The 18,867-nt window shown below is 39.0% G+C and overlaps 2 protein-coding genes across 3 annotated transcripts in view; both read left to right on the top strand.

Moving 5' to 3' along the window:
• The first annotated feature begins 1,057 nt into the window (after positions 1-1,057).
• Positions 1,058-3,916, top strand: LOC122768219 (cytochrome c oxidase subunit 6C-1). Of its 2 annotated transcripts, none has more exons than XM_044024047.1 (4): positions 1,058-1,139; positions 2,433-2,548; positions 2,638-2,770; positions 3,778-3,916. In XM_044024047.1, exons 2-3 carry the CDS (start codon positions 2,444-2,446, stop codon positions 2,761-2,763), a joined length of 231 nt encoding a protein of 76 aa, XP_043879982.1. In that variant the 5' UTR covers positions 1,058-1,139; positions 2,433-2,443; the 3' UTR covers positions 2,764-2,770; positions 3,778-3,916. The 2 variants fall into 2 exon arrangements, with proteins under 2 accessions (XP_043879982.1, XP_043879983.1); XM_044024048.1 differs by having other exon boundaries at positions 1,080-1,142.
• Positions 3,917-6,803: 2,887 nt separating this feature from the next.
• Positions 6,804-18,867, top strand: part of LOC122768189 (serine/threonine-protein kinase 4-like) — a 32,682-nt gene continuing 20,618 nt past the window's right edge. The window contains exons 1-9 of the mRNA XM_044024001.1: positions 6,804-7,209; positions 12,533-12,613; positions 13,980-14,108; positions 14,669-14,783; positions 15,444-15,608; positions 16,181-16,348; positions 16,841-16,978; positions 17,069-17,194; positions 17,301-17,514. Coding sequence (XP_043879936.1) covers positions 7,166-7,209; positions 12,533-12,613; positions 13,980-14,108; positions 14,669-14,783; positions 15,444-15,608; positions 16,181-16,348; positions 16,841-16,978; positions 17,069-17,194; positions 17,301-17,514 — 1,180 coding nt within the window. The 5' untranslated portion in view covers positions 6,804-7,165. The remainder of the gene's footprint in view (positions 7,210-12,532; positions 12,614-13,979; positions 14,109-14,668; positions 14,784-15,443; positions 15,609-16,180; positions 16,349-16,840; positions 16,979-17,068; positions 17,195-17,300; positions 17,515-18,867) is intronic.

Below are 18,867 nucleotides of genomic sequence, written 5' to 3'. Positions count from 1 at the left end.
GTCAGAATAAAGACGTCTGAACTTCACTTTTATGAAAATGCACTTTATCAAAGAGGAAAGAGTGAATCAGAGCACACAGACTGCTTGTTTTATTTACTTTCTGTGTCACTGTGTATTGTTTTGAGTTGAATGATACTGCAAACATTTACACATTTCATTTGTTTTTTGTAACTGAATATGTGTACAATAGTCTTTCCTCTCCACAATAAAAACACTCTGCATTTTTTGTAAGATAAACACGTTTGTGTTGTATTTTGTATAATAAAACATGTCAATAAAATTGCTGTATTACTTCTCTTTTATTTTAAATGTATGTGCATAATTTAAAATATATATATATATATATGTATATATATATATATATATATATATATATGTTTATTTGAAGAAAATAAACAATGTTATTAGAATTTCTATTCTCATTTTCATCTTAGTCTGCGGCCAAATTCCAGAAACGAAGTTAATTTGTTAATGTATTCATTTGAATCAAACGCTGCCACTTCATTTATGTTGTGTTTTACCACCATCTTGTGGTCAGATTGTGTAATTACAACATATTTGTTTAGCAGGTGCGTGCGTGCAGTTTTATTGTGGATTTTAAATGTTTCTGTTCCTCATGAAAAATGCAGAGTAATTAAGTCAGGGAATTAAGTATTGATATATATACACATTTATTTTGCTTTGACTGTTTTATTATTTTATTGTTTGTTTTCTCCATGCTAAAAGTCTATTCATATGCTTGTATATATTTTAATGTTTTTTTTTTATTAATGAAACCATATTAACATTAAGTGAAATTAGGGATGTAAATCAATAGAATCAGAAGGGAAGGGTGTGAAAAAAAGAATAACGACAGGTGTTATCACACATTTCAAGTGTGTGTGTTCAATAAAGTGAGAAGGGGGCATTATAAGTTGTCTTTGTGACGTTTTTGTGTCATTACACGTCATTATTTTGTCATAAATTGCCTTATTAGTGTTGCTGTTTCCACCATTGTGTCCGTGCGTGTCGACGACTCGTCACCGTTTGACCCGAGCTGCCCTCGCTTCGCATTTTTCCGCTCACCCTTTTCACTGTGACCCTCCGAGGTTCCCGTAGCATCCGTTCTTCCGGCTCAGAAGTTAGCGCTTTACGTGAAGGTCGTGAGTATTTCTCCTCCTAAACCCCGTTAAACCTGCTGAAAATCATATTGTTTGATTAATTGTTTCGTCTACTAAGTGTCTGAACTCGACAATAACTTCTATGTTTCACCGCTGTGGCTTTATCTGCTCTCTTTTATTTGCTTTTGTCACCGTGTAGTTAGCCGCCGTTAGCTTCGCCCAGCTCACTAACGTTATCTCGAGCGGGCGTGTATTATTCTGTTATGTTCACGTTAAATGTGGACGTTTTTCTTAATATTGCCGACTGCGTGTCACATTTGATCCCATTTATGATAAAATACAAACAAATGAGGTTCGTAACGGACGTGTCCGGAACGTGACTTGACGCTAATGTGACCCTGCACCTCAGCTGATGACGTTTAGCGAATTTCACGTCATTAGTTAACAATTATAGATGATGTGTTGAATCTGATTCATATGCGTTTATTGACCGCAGTTTATTTACATCCAGTTGTAGTGAGTTTTACATGAGGCTTTTAACAAGTTAACCAACTTTAATTATTCTCACTCAATTTAGAGGTCGACCGATATTTCTTGTGACGCTAATTGATGTGGATTTTCTTTTGGTCCATGTACTGGTTTCCCTTTTTTTCCCTGGTCATACACAAGTTTGATTAACTTCACTAATCATCTTACATTTTGATCCATTACTATTACTCATATCTCAAATAAACATGACACAATTCAACCTTATCTGTCAAGATGTTGCTGAGATATACACATGTGAACTGTGATGTCTTATAAGTAATGGACAAATAGTATGTATATAGGAGATATATATGTGGATTTTAAGCGGCACACAAAGTTTATTTCTGGGATATTTGTGTTTCTCAAAGAGCGAGATTGACAATACACTACTATCTACTGTTTACAATGTGTATTACGTGATCTTAAAATACAGATAATGCCTTGATTTTCTTTTTTATTTATTTTAATGTTAAATGAAGGATATTTGTGTGTTAAAAACAATGACATTGACTACAAATACGGTCAAATTCTGATATTTTCTGAACAGGTAATTCTATGTGATGTCATCTAAATTTCTTACCAAAATTTAATGGGAACATATTTGGATGATGAATAAAAATCGGATTGACATGTCAACAACAAAATGGAGAACATGAAATAGAAAGTTGCTCACTGCAGAACCAACTTACAGATAAAACCACACTGATACTGATAATATTGGTTGACCTTGAAGTGTGTGTACATTCATGATTTGACTCCACAGGCTGTACATGATGTTTGATCGTCGTCTGTGTCTCCCCACAGGCGAATCCACCATGTCTCTGCCAAAGCCTTTGATGAGAGGACTGCTGGCCAGGCGCCTGAAGTTTCAACTGCCCATGGCCTTCGTCGCGTCTTTCCTGGTTGCATATGGATATAAAGTGAGCATAACACAACCTGTTCACACCGTCACTTCTGCAGTAAAAAAAATCCCGCCAGTCATTGAACGTATGGTTTTCTGTTCCCTCAGTTCCTGGTGGCAGACCCCAGGAAACGGGCCTACGCTGAGTTCTACAAGACGTACGACCCCATCAAAGAGTTCGACAGAATGAGGGAAGCCGGCGTCTTTGAGAGTGTGCGGCCTTCTGGCGAGTAAAGCCACTGTGAGTCTTTTTTCGTGGGCAGACTCTTAATTAGACTCTTAATTAGACTCTTAATGACTCTTAATTAGTGGATGCAAATGTTTCATTTTAAAAACTGAAATTTGGATTTCAATATCAGTCAATGAGCCTCAGTAAAGCAAGGCTGCCCGTGGGGACAGGCAGTTTTTTCCTAACAGGAAAGTGGAGTTAGTTGTTAACCACTCGCTCTCTTCCACACCAAACTCCATAGAGAAAATCACTGATTTTAGCTCGTGAAGGCACGGGAGCTGCTGGTCTACTGCTGCCCTGGTGGTCAGTTTGTGTCACTGAGGTGAATCTAAATGAAGGCTTTCAAACGTCAGTCACAAAACGACACATTTCAACTTATAGACGGAGACAAAACGACCGACAGTCGGCACATGCTCACCTCGACAAAAAAAATAGAGTCGAAATGTAGGGGTGCGGGGCTTGTGGGATTTTCATGTGTATTTGTGAATTGCATTTTGTCTTTCAAGTTATTACATTGCCTATTCAAATAAAGACAGTTCGACAAAAAGAGTCGATCGTCACATGGGCCTCGACGATCGACTCTCAAAATGTCGTTACCATCCCTAGAGATGGTGGATAAGCAGCTCCTGTGTCCCTGTGATGTAAAATTGCTGATCCACTCTGTATGGACTTTGGTGTGGGAGAGTGAACTGGTAATGAAGAATAAATGAGTTTCCAGTCAGAAAAATTCTTTTGCATGCGTCATCACAACGTCCTGTTTCGGTGTTTAAAGTGTTTCGCCTGAAAACTAAACATGCCTTTCTTGGCCATTTTCTGTGCATTTCTACTAAAGCTGATGTAGATATGATTGTGGTGAGTCTTTATTTAAGTGACTTTTGGTTTTGCTTGTGTCCCCACTGAAGTTAGCGCCGGCTGTGAAGCATTACCTCATGCAACCACTCTTCTTAACACCTGAAATATCCCTTTAACTGCAAGTAATAATTGTACCTTTTGTGTTTTGTTTTTTTCCTGTGTTCCAGCTCTCTTCTTCCCCTTTGTTTGTTCCTGGTCTTGAGGAGGAAGTTCCTTCTAGCTCTCATGGATGTGATTTACTGATCAGATGAGAACTTCACATTGTTGTTTTGTTCCTCTAAATAAAAATATTCTATTAATGGTAAAGTACTTTTTGTCTTCTTTTGTTTTCTATTGTTACCAACAAAGTAAACTATAGTATTGTCGTACTCGAGGATCCTGGTATCAATCAAGATTTCGGGGATATATTTATTTACATTTATTTGTCGAGACAAGTCTGGATTTTAAGTTGAGACCCCGTTCACACCTCGTATTAAATGGAGGCTTCATGGGTGGGATCATTAGGACAATGTCTTAGGTTCATGGAGACGAGCACAAATTATAAGCAAAATTTGATTGTTTTCCTTAAAATAAATATTACCTGAAAACCACTCAGTTTTTAACTTTCATATATACTTAAGACAAGGGGCTTGGTTTACAGAGGCAGTCATCTTGTGCCGCCATGTTCCTACAGCAGCCTGAAAGGACAAAGAATGAGGAAATTATTTCTGGTATGCACAAAACAAGGTCAGAGGAAAAACTTTAGAGCTTCAAGAAGTTGACAAACTTCAATAAAAATATGGGGAATAATGATTGATTGTTTTCCACCTTATGCCGATAATGAAACCTGAACAGAACAGTATCACAAACAGCTGCCACTCCGATTGAGGCAAATTTGTTTTCTCCTTAAAAAGCTTCTCAAGTGTGTCTCTGCAGACAGCGAGTGAAGACGGCCTCCGCACACGGACCCTGATCCAGCAGCATGGACCTCAGCTTGTCTCCATACGTCTCCTGAAGGTCTTTGAAGACATCCTTGGCCAACGACTGAGCCTTGTCCAGGTGTGGAACCTGTCCCTCGACCACAGTGAGTTCTTCCATGGTGCACGAGACGTTTGATGTTAATGGGTGCCATCATCTGGACAGAGTGTGCTCGTCCTCTGGAAGATATGGACAAGACATGCTCGGTCTGCAGATGGAGCTGTAGATCTCTGTTGGTCATTCACTCCTTAGGAAGTTACTCTGTGTGAGAGGCTTTTATCTCGAAAGTGGCTTTGAAACACTGTTCGTAGGAACAGGTGATGTCACAGTTCACCCTCAGTCCATTTGTTTCAGTCCAAGAAAAAAGAGGAACAACTACAAAATTGATTTGAAGGCAGTAATGTAACACCAGGAGACAACACATTTGGAGCACATCTGTTGGTGCTTTTCCATTATACAGTTCAAGCTCTACTCAGTTTGAAATCAGTCACGTTGTTTTCCTGCCATGGTGTGGTTTTGTACGCGACACAAACACGCAAAATAGTGACTTGTAAAGCAGTTGTTTTAGGGTGTAACTGAATCATTAGAATCATTTGACTTAAAAAGAGTTGTTCACAGAATCGTTCAGTACTTCCTGCATGACCGAAACGCAGACACTGAACTGAATAAAACACCACTTGGGTTGTGATTGGGCTCACGATCGTCGGCTTTCAGCAGTGCTGTCTCTAAATACACCAGACTGTTCAATATTGACATTTTAGACATTTCCTTTGCCAATTGTTGGAGATTAACACGTTTTCAGGGACTTTTAAGTCTTTTTAACTGATCTACAGTGTTCATTATTTTGGTTTTTGAATTTGCAATACAATTTATATTTATTTTACATCAGTAAAGAAATCATCCGTGCTTTAGTTTCTGTGTTCAAAATGAATGAGTAAATGTGAAATATTTGGTTCTTATAATAATTATATTGATTTTATTAGATGCAACAAAAACAACAGTATTGACATGAAACAGTAAATTACTGCTCTGTGGCAAAATAAAAAAAGTCTTTTTAAAATTTCACTCATATGTAATGTAACATTATTATAACAAGCAAATGGTGTCGACCTAACACCTTGCTCTGCAGAGTTTTCCTGCTCAGCTCCAAAGTGTTGCTACTTTTTCAGATCGGACAGTCTGCTCGTGTGAAAGTGGACGCTCCCCTGGGGACACAACAACTTGCTCCTCATGTGGAGGTGGACAGCCCTCTTGGGAAATGACAGTCTGGTCCTCAGGTGTCTCGGGTGCATGAGACTCTGTTGTTGGAGGTGAAGACCTCTTCTGCATCCTCCTTTTCTGGAGCTTCATTTTGGTCCAGTTTTCATGCACTGGTTTCCTCTCCACCATGGTCTTACGGGTTCCCCCCTGCTTGGTCTGGTATGGATCTTCACTGAAGGTGGAGGAGGACGTCCACTTCTTCTCCATCCAGACGTTTGTATAGCAGCTCTTCTGCTCCATGTTGATGTTTCGATGATCACTGTTGAGATCTGAAGCCTGAGTGAGAAACTAGTTTCTCAGCTTATATTCCCGTGTGGTCATCAAAGACATCAAAGGCATGTCCAAAACCACCACAGACATCAAAGGCACGTTATGTGCAGAATGGAAAGTTTGACTTTCTTTTCCTTCTAATCATTTCCAGCAGGCTGTACACCAAGAGGCGTGATGTGTTTTTGACTGTTCCAAAGTTCTTCAACAACTTCATGTTTGATTTTTGAAAATGGTCACCTATTATTTTACAACAGTGACAGGTTATTACCATTATTATTATTATTATCATTATTGTTGTTGTTGTAATAGTACATGTAAGGGTCACATGGTGGAACATATGTATAATTATAATTATAAAAAATAAAACGTTGTTTATTAAAATTGCTAACCATCATTTTTAGTTTTATATTCTGTCTATAATCTAGCCACAGGTGGAGGAGGTCATGTACTAGATTCCATTATAATTCGATATTAACATTAAATTGAGTGCCACGAGTTTGAGACCTCTGACCTCTATAGAAAAATATTAACAGTTATAAAAAGTTAACTTCAGTATAAACATAACAATCAAAAATGTATAAAATATGTACAACAACATGTTCTAAAGATTAGTATTCCGTGCAGTGTATTGGTATAAATGTGTGTCTGTTGGCGCCCCCGCCGGTGGCGGCCCTGCACTGCACTCTTTGTCTGCACCGCCCTCCTTCCTCCTCACTTCCGGGGTTTTTTCCACTCTTGTGTTGTGGCGGCGTTTTGTCAAACGGCTCTTAACTCTTACCCGGGATGAAGCAGGCGGCGGAGAGACGGTACCGGGGTCGAGACGGTTCACCGTCAGAGACGCGACTTACCGAACCATGAACGGAGCCGGTATATGCGTGTGTGTTTCTGTGTGTGTGCGCGCGCGTGCGTTTCTGTGAGCGGGCTAACTGCCGTTAGCCGTCGCCGCTAGCGTTAGCAAGTGAGTTTGAATCGTTGAAACTCGGGACTCGAGTCCGAGCAGACGGAGAAGACAGAGACGGAGACAGAGAGGAGACAGAGAGGAGACAACAACAGGACAAGGAGGACAACATGGAGAACAAGGACAAAGTTCAGATGAGGAGCCATCCTCGCAGGTAAATGACCAACACCTGCACTCACCTGACATCCTCTGAAGTTAGCCTTCTGTCCCAGACTGTCAGACCAGACCGGACCAGACCAGACCAGACCAGACCAAATCAATCAATCAATCAATCAACCAACCAACCAACCAACCAGAAAATACTCTACTCTAGTAAAAGTATCTCTATTTTAATAGAATTCTACTTTAGTACAAGTAAAAGTACTGGTCTAAAAATGTACTCTTGTTAAAGTAGAAAAAGTTGCTTTTTTAAAACAAGGTCCTTTCTTGTGTCGTGCAAAAAGACAAGGCGTCACAAATCTCACATGAATTGTTTTTTAATTAAAGGAAAACCTTTACAAATTACAAAAGTGCTGAAAAAATAAAATATATAAACACACAATGTATCAGTTAAATGGGTCAAAGTTCACAAATGCTCTAACTTTCTCACCTTTCCTGTGTCCTCATCATTTAACTGTCCTCACTATTCACCTCTCCTCATCATTCACCTGTCCCCATTATTCACTGCCAAGTTCCTGGTTAAAAAATGTATTATTATCATTATTATTATTATTGTTATTGTTATTATTATAATAGTACAATTAAGTTTTTGTAACTCTGTTATTTAAAACATAATGAAGTACAGTACTTCCAAAAAACGTACTTAAGTAAAATTATATATAAAATATTACAGCAAGGAAAAATAAGAGCACAAACTACGCACAGTTGTCATACACAAATTAAAACCAACCCTAAGTAAAAAGCCTGTCTAAAAAGATTTTAGTTAAAAAGGTTTTCAACTCAACAAAGTGCCACTAACTAACTTCAGTTTCCATTCCATCACCCAATTTGTGACTCAGTTCAGAACAGATTATAATCTGTTGTTTACACAGAGTTAGTGTCTGTGTTGTTTTAGTCTGTTTTGACTGTAAATCTGTAAAAAGGATTTGTTTGCACGGCTGAATCCAGTTAAATGCCTTAACTCCACATGTGTTGATCTCACCTCAGCTGCTTTTCAAGTATTTGAGTCATTCTCTCTGTCATTCATGTTTATCTTGACTCAGCAGTCACATCAGATTTGAGAACTCTTTGGTGTTGCTACACAGCCAAGACGACAAGTGTCAGTTGTCCCTCGTTTATTTACTGAAAGTATTTGTATTCAAACAAGATAATGATAATGGTGGTAATGTCACCCATTTTAGTAGGAGTATAAAACAGACTTTTGATACAGCAATATATTATCATCCCTACTCAAGAGAGTGGAGCGATGCACTGGCATCAAATATTGATGATTAATTGACAGCGGGATAATAGTGGTGAGAAAAATTGTGCTTTTTACCTATAATGGTCTTTTTTCTTTTTTTTTTAAGTCATCGGTAGGGATAGGAATCGGTATCGGTCCGATACTGGTCAACATGTATAATCGATACAATCCAGAAATCCTATAAATCACATGCCTCACACTGCAGAGGTCGTAAATATGTAAATAAAAATCAGTAAAAGCATGTTAGCTGAGTCATTTGGGTTTGGCTGTTTATTTCTTCTTTTTTGGGAGAAGAATATTTGTTACACAGTTGGAGAATTATGTCTTTTGAAATGACTCGGCTCTTCATACGTTCATAAATGGGCTAAAAAAATGTCATATGGCGTGTTTCCATCTTGGTACAGTTTCGGTTTGGTACAGTACGGTATGGTAAAGCCCTCGGTTTGGCTTGTGTGTCTTCTGAGAACAGCACTGTTACTTGATAGGCGGGTGTGCGCTGAGCTTGATGGCTGTGTCAGTGAGATACGTCCAACTCGTGCACGACAACTAACAACACCATTGAACGCGACACAACAGACGACAACATAATGTGTACGCCAACGCGGCAGCTCGTTATTTTTCTGCTCTGTCTGTCTCAACAAGACGAGCTTTGTATGAGAATCGCTACAGATGTTTGAGACTTTATTGAAAACTGTTGTAGATGTTGGGCCAGAATAAGAAAACACCATCAGAAAAATAAGTGGATTAACGTGCTGCTGAGGGTCTTTGAATGTGATCATTTTGGTCAGAGTGAGTGAGTGAGTGAGTGAGTGAGTGAGTGAGTGAGTGAGTGAGTGAGTGAGTGAGTTGTTGTTTGACAGCAGGAACTGACTTGTTCCTTTTCTGTCCACTTGTCAGCAGGATGTGAGGGAAACACACACTGTTCATGTGTTATCAAGTCCACACTCACTCATCCAGTGTTTCCTCATTAAACTGATGTAAGAGCACCGATCACATTTATCTGTCCTTGTCTAAAACCTCCGTGTTTAATCCTCCTCTTTTTTTCCACACTATTATCCCACACATTTTCAGTAGGGCCTATTTGGATTTCAAAATGATCATACTGATCAAGGACAATGTGTAGGGATGCTCGATATTGAAGATTTTTGCCGATGTGGTGATATATCACGAGTGCTTGGGCTGATAACCCATACCGTGTTGCAGCAGATGTAGATATACATTTACTTCATTGAGCAAAATAAATAAACGGAAAAGAAAATGATAGTTGTAGAGGGCGCCAGCATACAAGTCCAGGAGGTAGCGTCCTATTTAGCCTAATCCTGGTGTTTGCCGGTCAATGTATGTATGTATGTGTGTATGATGTAATGTATCGCTATATATTGATTAACACAGAACCGTTGTATCGTGATATTATTGGTATCGTGGACCATGTGTTGGTACCCTGTGATTCCCACTCCTAATCAAAACATTTAAAAAGTTTTTTTTAGCTTCTTAAATGTGAATTTTTTTCTGGTTTCTTTGCTCCACATAACAAAGAAATCATTAAAACGGAGTCATTTTGGTTTGTGGACAAAACGAGACATTTGAGCACGTCATCATTTTATGGACCCAACAAGTATTCAACTGAAAAAAGAATCAACAGATCGATTATGAAAACATATCTAATTTGCAGATGTGAAGAGCAGAGTCTCTGCATTTGCTTTACTAAGTCTATCAGATTATATATTTTTGTTTTAATTTTTTAAATTTAACTCGGGTTGGACTGATTTCTGATTTCTGTAGCTGCTCCACGCAGATCTGAGAGAAGCCTACGTTCCTTCTTTTTAAAATAGAACTTCAGAAAATAAGAAAGGAACAAGCCGCGGGGAAACAGGGAGCATTTTAATTTTAGCAGTGAAGGTATTTGGTGTGTTCTCTTCTTTTAGCCACTACAGAGGTTCCCTAGAAGTCCAGATTATGGGCTGCTTCAGCAGATAAACATGTCGCTGCGGCTTGTGGTTTGAACTTGAACCGCCTGTCCCCAATTCAAGCGAATAAAATCTGGTCCAGAGAGGTTAACGAAAGATTCAGACTTCACTTTTCAACAGACAAACATACGCTGTTTGAATTTAGAACCGTTTTCTGTCCATGGCGACGACTTTTTTCATTCTTTACATGTAGCTGAACAGATGTAATGATTTGAGGAAGAATGACTTTGACATTTATAAAAATAAGTAGCAAACTTTTAAGTCAAATAGAAACAACATATTCCTCGTGTTCTTCACACGTCACAGGTTAACAGCCACAGTGGTTAACTAAAAAGAGTAGAAAGTTAACTAAAAGGAGTCAACTTAACTAAAATGAGTCAACCCTTAACTAAGAGAGTCAACACTTAACTAAGAGAGTCAACACTTAACTAAGAGTGTCAAAAGTTAACTAAGAGTGTCAAAACTTAATTAAAAAGAGTAGAAACTTAACTAAAATGAGTCAAAAGTTAACTAAGAGAGTCAAGGGCACATTAAGTAACATTAATAAGGGCTGTAATTTGCTTACTGTTAAGTCATATTTTAACAAAACATTTAACTATGTTATTCAAGTTGATTAAAGTATTAATTCATACATTATTCAAGGGGTTATAAAGGTACTGGTAACACAGTTGTTTAAGTACTGAATAAGAAACCATTAACAACAGTAAAGCATTTACTAACCTTTATTGACACTTCTTTGTGAGCCTTAAACAACCACACGTTTCCCTTTTTACAATAATTATAGTTAAAGTAAGACTTATTCTGTACTGCCATACATTTATACTTAAGGGATGCATGTTTTACACTTTACAATAAGGAGCATTAATCAAGTTAATGTATGCTCATTTAGTGCTATTATACATGAATGGAGCAACTTTACGGACACATTTACTGAAGAAAGACATTGAGTCAGACAGTTAACAGTTATTACTGACATTAACTGTAGCTTCACAGAATAACTTCATCAATCTGTATAACTGCATTGAATGATGTTAATTAATGCAGCATTATTGTAAAGTGTTAGTGGTCTTGGCGCGACAGGACAGAGGAAGAGCGAATGGCCTCTGGATTTGATATTTCCACCTGTCTTCCTGTGATCATCATCATCATCCTCCTCCTCATCCTCCTCAGAACGACTATGTCTGAGTCTATTTTTGTTTCGGTCTATTTTCGTCTCCTCTGAAGTTTTCTTCTTCTCTTCACGTCATGTTAGAGCACCTTTCTTTAAAAGATAAATCTATTAAAATGCGCTAGATTTATTACCACTGCACCTCACCACTGTGGAAACTACAAGAAAATATTATCTGTTCTTCATCATACTCATTTTCAGGCTCTTTATTAATGACAGAGGCAACAATATTTATACTGATTTAAAAGAAATAAACATTATTATTATTATTATTATTATTATTATTATAATAAGTAGACACAATTCTGTCAGGGAACTCTGATTATTCAAATACACAACACATTTGAACATGTACATTTATGGATGCCTGTTTCTGCCAGAAAAAGAATAAAAAGACTAAAAGCTAAGTTTTGCTAATAAAATAATAGATTATATGTCATCATTTAAAGTCAATAGCAAAGCAAAAGTCTTGTAAAATGTATGTCATATTTTATATCAACTAGGATTTATGTCATTATTATAAATTCAACTTCCCTTGTCATATTTTTGACTTTTTATCTCATAATTGACTTTTAATTTCAAATTTCTTCAAGTTTTCATCAGTTTCATCAATTGGACTTTCCGTAAACTTCTCTTTTGATGTCTTCATTTTAAATTAGCCGAGTCTTTCTCACAGGCTGAAGTTGACTTTCATAGAAGAGTGAAAGAGTGAGACAGTGGAAATAATCAATGAGCTTTTTTCGTTGGTTGGTGTTTTTTTGACAGGACAGGTGAGTGGTTGTGCACAGTTGGTAACAAGTTTTGACAATTATTGGCAGATTAATCAGAAATGAAAGTAACTTTGTGATTTCCTTGTTGTTTCTTCCTCGTCCTTCAGCACTGACTTGTCTCTCTCTCTCCCTGTGTGTGTGTGTGTGTGTGTGTGGTTGTGTGGTTACAGACAGCTGAAGAAGCTGAGTGAGGACAGTCTCACCAAACAGCCCGAGGAAGTCTTTGATGTCCTGGAGAAGCTGGGTGAAGGGTGAGTGAGTCGTACAGTCAAACAGAGCGTGTCACACACACACACACACACACACACACACTGTGTGTCCTCACTGTTTTTTAATCTCACTCAGTATCTGCACCTCCCTCCATCTCTCATGTCACCGTCTGCCTCATTTCTTCCTCCTCTCTGTTGGCATGAAGCTCCTCCTCCTCCCTCTGCTCGTCAACATAAACACTGCCTCTTCATATCCTGTGTCTCAACACGCTTCCTGTTCTGAGCGGCTGATTGACGCTGTGACTGTCTGTGCGTGTCTCGTTAGGACCTTTTTTTTTCCTCTCATGAACTCTGACCTTGTCAGCACCAATAGTTAGGCCTGAACAATTAGAATTTGATCAAAATGGCAATGATTTTATTATCGCAGGATGCCAAAAAGCCAAAAATGTGCTTCAAATCTTTTAGTTTTAGACTAAACCCTGTCCTGAGCTGCACATATCACATTCTGCAGACTGAAGAAAACATCTTTGTTTCTCACAGATCTGCACAAATCTCACACAGTAATCATTTTAAATATGTTATTCAAATGAGAATAATAATACGTCAGCTGCAATTTCAATCAACATAATCACAATTAGATACTTATTCAAAGCTGTTCAGCCCTACCAGTAGTCCTCATGGAGACCAAAGCCTGGTCCTAATGAGGCAGAACCTCCTCCAACCTTGAGGAACTGTTTAAGTTTAGGACTAAGATTTTGGTTTGTGGTTATGGTTAATGTTTAGGATAAGGCTTTGTTTAGTCTGTCCAAATGAATGGAAGTCAATTCAGTGTCGTGAGAAGAGTGTGTGTGTCTCTGTAGTTGGTTTTGAGGACAAAGTTTTGATTCAAACATCTTTGAGGGCACAGTTTGTCTGGTCCTCACAACTTTAAGACGTGGTTTTAGGGTTAGATTTAGTGTTAGGCATTAAGTTTTGATGGTTAAGCAAAGGGGCAAGGGAATTCCTTATGTCAATGAGTGTCCTCAGTAAGAATGCTGCACAAGAATAATGTGTGTGTGTGTGTGTGAATGTTGCTCAGGCCATTTGTGTATCAGTTTCATTACTGTGGCGCACCTCTCAGCTGAACTCAGGGCTGACGTCACTTCCACCTCCGAGTTCCGACATAAATGGAATGCAGCATATCACTTTAAGACCCATCCAGGACGGTGGAAATTGTCTCTGCGTTGTTCCAAATAGTGTTTTTTGTCCATTCTGACTAAAACCACTGAACTGGTGAAATGTTTTAAATTGAAAATGTACCAGCATCATCTCCAAGAGTCTCAGAAAATGTTTTTTATTTTCAAAGTTTGTGTGGATGTGGATGCAGTGTTGTTTTTAATTGGACCTTGCCTCCTGTGTGTCTTCACAGGTCGTATGGCAGCGTGTTTAAAGCCAACTACAAAGAGATGGGGGAGATCGTAGCCATCAAACAAGTTCCCGTGGAGTCCGACCTTCAGGAGATCATTAAGGAAATCTCCATCATGCAGCAGTGCAACAGGTACTTTGAGTTTTGTGAAGCCGCTCTTTTTAATTCACACTAATTTCTGAGTGAAAACTAATGTACAAGTGCTTAAAAACCCAACTCAAAATTCCAATGAACAAACCACAGCCAGGTTTGAGTTCAACAAATCTGTTGTTTTTGGCGAAAAAAAAAAGTCAGGCTGAAACCTAAGATTATTTTCCACAAAATGTCAGAAAAATGAAGTCAGTGTTTACAAAACTACAAAATGATGATGTTCTCAAATGTCTTGTTTTACCCGCAAACCATGTTGTATGGAGCAAATAAAACAGAAAATATTCACATTTTAGGAGCTGAAAAATCTGAAAACATAATTATTTAAAAATAGTTGCATATCATTTTAATAATTCATTAATGGTTATTTTTGCATCTGCATGATTGACTGAGACATAGTCACAGAACTCTACATTGTTTCTAATAAAATAGGAATTTCTAGTAACAAGGTTAACGGTTTATTTTCCACACATGACGAGGACAAGACTGTTGTTGACTGGAGGAGTTTAACAAACCAAATAAAACCACACTCTGTATGTGTCCAGTCCTCATGTGGTCAGGTACTATGGCAGCTACTTCAAAAACAGTGACCTGTGGATCGTCATGGAATACTGTGGAGCCGGATCAGTGTCTGATATCATCAGAATACGCAACAAGACGGTAATGTAATACTCACAAAACACACACACACAGATGCACAGTGTCTACAGAGCATCGAGTGCGTTTTATGACTTTATTTCATAGAGACACGGCATGTTCATCAACATCAGAAGACATAAACGTGCCAAATCAGCTTGAGCTTGTTTTTGCCATCTTATTTTGTTCTTTTATGTTTTCTGAACGGAAATTGAAGTCTGCAAAGCGCTCGCTCGCTCGCTCGCTCTCCCACACCAAAGTCCATTGGGTAAATGTGTGTTTTTAGCTCGCGGTGACACAGGAGCTGCTGGTCTACTGCTGCCCTCGTGTGGTCAGTTTGTGCCACTGAGGTCAATCTGAACATAAAACACTGAAGTCACAAAATAACACGTTTGAACTTAGCGATGGAGGCAGCAGTGGATCAACAACAGCAGTTTGTGTCATTGCCTCAAACAGGCACACTTCACGATCTGCACCAGGGATCCAGACTAACTTTGTTTAGGTCATTTAGGTGCATTTTTGGTAACAGAAACTGTTTGGTAACAGAAACTGTTCACAGAAAGTGAAGCCATCAGTGCCACATTTTTAAGAGTTGCCTTTTTTGTCATTTCCTACATACAACCATACTTGTGCTGATTGTGAGCATTTGCAGTCATTGACGTGAAACATGTGTCTGTCGCGTAGCTAACGGAAGACGAGATCGCCACCATCCTGCAGTCGACGCTGAAGGGTCTGGAGTATCTTCACTTCATGAGGAAGATCCACAGAGACATCAAAGCAGGAAATATCCTGCTCAACTCGGAGGGTCAGGCCAAACTGGCTGACTTTGGAGTTGCCGGACAACTCACAGTAAGAAGAACAATAATCATTTTAATGCTTGTCAAGACACATGTGTAGTCTGCAATTAAAAAGGCTTCCCATGACCCCTTTTCTAAGGTGTGAGAAAATAAAATATCTTTCATAGTAAAAATATAAGTACCTTTCATTCACAAAAGCACAACTTGTGGTGCTTTGTTCATTACTGGAGATAAAAACGGAACAATAAAGACATTAAATAAGTGTTTACTACTTATTTTTTTTAATAATTACAAAGTGTTTTCTGATTTTTTTTCCTGGTTTCTTTGTTTCATATGTCTAAGAACGGAATCATTTTGGTTTATGGACAAAAAACCCCCCATTAAAATAGTCATTTTGAGGTTTGAAAAACACTGATCACACTGATTTTCTCACGTTTTATGGACCAAACAACTAAACAAATGAAAAATTCATTCATTTTCACTGCTGTTCATGTCTTTATTTAAGGGTAATTCAAAGTTAAAGTGTCATATTGGACACCATGTCAAGATCAGTAAACATACTCGGGGTTTGCTGATGGTCAATTTGATGCTCCCTATCCCTCCCTCCCTCCTCCCCCCCTTCAGGACACAATGGCGAAAAGAAACACGGTCATCGGCACGCCGTTCTGGATGGCTCCTGAAGTCATCCAGGAGATCGGCTACAACTGCGTGGCCGACCTTTGGTCTTTGGGGATAACGGCGATCGAGATGGCCGAGGGGAAGCCGCCCTACGCTGACATCCACCCGATGAGGGTGAGTGTGTGTTTGTTTGTGTTTGGAGATAAAGGGGAAGTGCTGCATGTTTGAATGTGACAGTTCCAGAATGAGAACTGTGAATACTGAGAATAGTAGCTTTCACTTGGTAGACGAGTTTGCGCTGTTCCCACAGATACGTAGCATGGCGTTGTCGCAACAATACATCAAGCTTCGTATGAGTGTAGACTGCGGGTGTTGAAGAAACACCGGTCGCAAGGGAGTGAAGAGTTTCTGTTACCAAATCAGCTGACTGTCGTGTCATGTGTTTAGCTCCACCCATACTGTACCAAAGAATTACTCTGTTACTACGGAGGTAAGGGTACCAAAAAAATGGAACGTGTGTTGCCAGTTATTTTGGTACTGTTCCTAATGGAAATGCAGAAAAATGATGTACTGTACCAAACTGTGCAGTGGAAACACGCCATATGTAGAAACCTTGTTTAATGAACTAATCATCTTGGATGTTCTGTCTTACATTTCCTCATCCAGGCCATCTTCATGATCCCGACCAACCCTCCGCCGACGTTCCGCAACCCGGACCTGTGGTCGGAAGCGTTTCAGGACTTTGTCGGACAGTGTTTGGTGAAAAACCCAGAGAAAAGAGCGACTGCTACACAACTGTTACAGGTAAATGTGTGTTCACATGTCATCACATGTGCTGAACACAGTTCTGCATTATATAATTATATATTTTGTATTAAATCCTCACCACTTCAGCATCCGTTCATCAAGTCAGCCAAACCCAGCTCCATCCTCCGAGCGCTGATCACAGACGCCATGGAGATCAAACTGAAGAGACAAGAGGAGGCGGAGCAGAGGGAACTAGACGACGACGACAATTCGGTACAAACATTAATTATTGGAAAATTAAGTAAGACTGCACGCGCGAGACCTCCAGTTGCAGGTGATAGTCACAGTAACAGGACTACATTTCTTTTCTTTTCCCCAGGATGAAGATGAGGTGGACCAGGGGACGATGGTGCGCACGGGGACAGGAGACTCCGGAACCATCCGGGCCGTGGGCTCGTCAACGGGTTCACTCAGCGGGACGGCGCGGACCATGATCGAGCATGACGACACTGGGACCATGCAGTCACAGCTCGGCACCATGGTCATCAACTCTGACGACGATGAGGACGAGGACGAAGGCGGGACGATGAAAAGTAAGTCCCTTCAGTCTCAGTCAGTCAGTGTAATCAAGATGGTGGAATCTAATTTACACAGAAGGGTCGGGTTTTGTTTTTAATAATGATTTATTAAGTTTTTTTATTTGTGTCAAACCAGGGAACGTCAATGATGTTCACAAATGTCTCGTTTTGTCCACAAACAAAACTAATTAAGTTTTAATGATTTATTTGTGATATGGAGCAAAGAGACCTGAAAATATTCACATTTAAGGAGCTAAAAAATCTGAGAAACTATCTTTAGTTGTTTAATAAAACCTACACACAGATTAATCCATTATCGTCATAGTTGACGATTCATTCAGTAATTGATTAAAAATGAATGAATCGTTGCAGTCCTAATGTAAACATTAATAATAGACATAAATAAACAGCCTGCAAATAATGCAAAATGCACAAAATGACACGACTATGCTTGTATTTTGCCTAAAACACATAAAAAACAGCCAAAATGAAAAGTGAATGTTTTTTGTCTTTTGTAATTTTTCCACCTCAAATGTTTTTTACCTCAAATATAGAAAATCGGACAAAGTTAAGCTCATTCTATTTTCACTGTCATCAATAAGTGCAGCTGGTATTTTTTTTCAAACCACTAGAGGGCGCAGGTGACATGAGATAGACTGAGCTGCTTCATGAACTACAGACAGTAGACCATTAAACTGCACGACTCAAACAACTTATGACTTAAAACATTCTTCTCTCACATTTTACTGGTAAACCATAGTCAGATTTGAATAAACTGATAATTCAATTTTATAGTGGTCATTTTTTTCCACCACAGAGTGGCGCAGTAGAGCTACTATCAGCCCATGCACTCCCATGTCCTGTCTTTGCTGCATTTAAAAGAGCCATTAGAATTATAATTTGTTGTGGTATTTTTAAGCACAGACTCCAACGAGCAGAGACTTTTATCCCACGATGCACCAAACTCGAGACAGGACAGGTAAATGTGATGACTGTAGCTGTACGGACTAATGGTCCTGTGAGTGGACAGGATCTTACTTCATGTAATAGTGAATACATTCAAATGACAGCGATGTGATAGTGCTGCATCAGTCTGTTGGAGTCTGTTTTTAATGCAGTGTGGGAGTTGTAAGCGTTGGATGAGTCTTTTTTGGAAAGAGTCTCGGGAAGGTTTTGGACTCAGTTCACTCGTCTGTGGGTGTTTTCCTGCGTTTGTTTTCATACACAAAGAATTAACCCCAATAAGACACGACAGCGCCTTCATTTTGCTTGTGTGTATAAAAGCGATTATTGAGCTGCAACAACTAAATTCAAAGTATTTTGATAACCGGGTTAATCAGGTTTGAATGTCTTTACTTTTAAAGAGGA

This window comes from Solea senegalensis, linkage group LG4 (genome assembly GCF_019176455.1).
Source record: "Solea senegalensis isolate Sse05_10M linkage group LG4, IFAPA_SoseM_1, whole genome shotgun sequence".
Classification (NCBI taxonomy): domain Eukaryota; kingdom Metazoa; phylum Chordata; class Actinopteri; order Pleuronectiformes; family Soleidae; genus Solea; species Solea senegalensis.
This window is presented reverse-complemented; position numbering and strand designations above follow the sequence as displayed.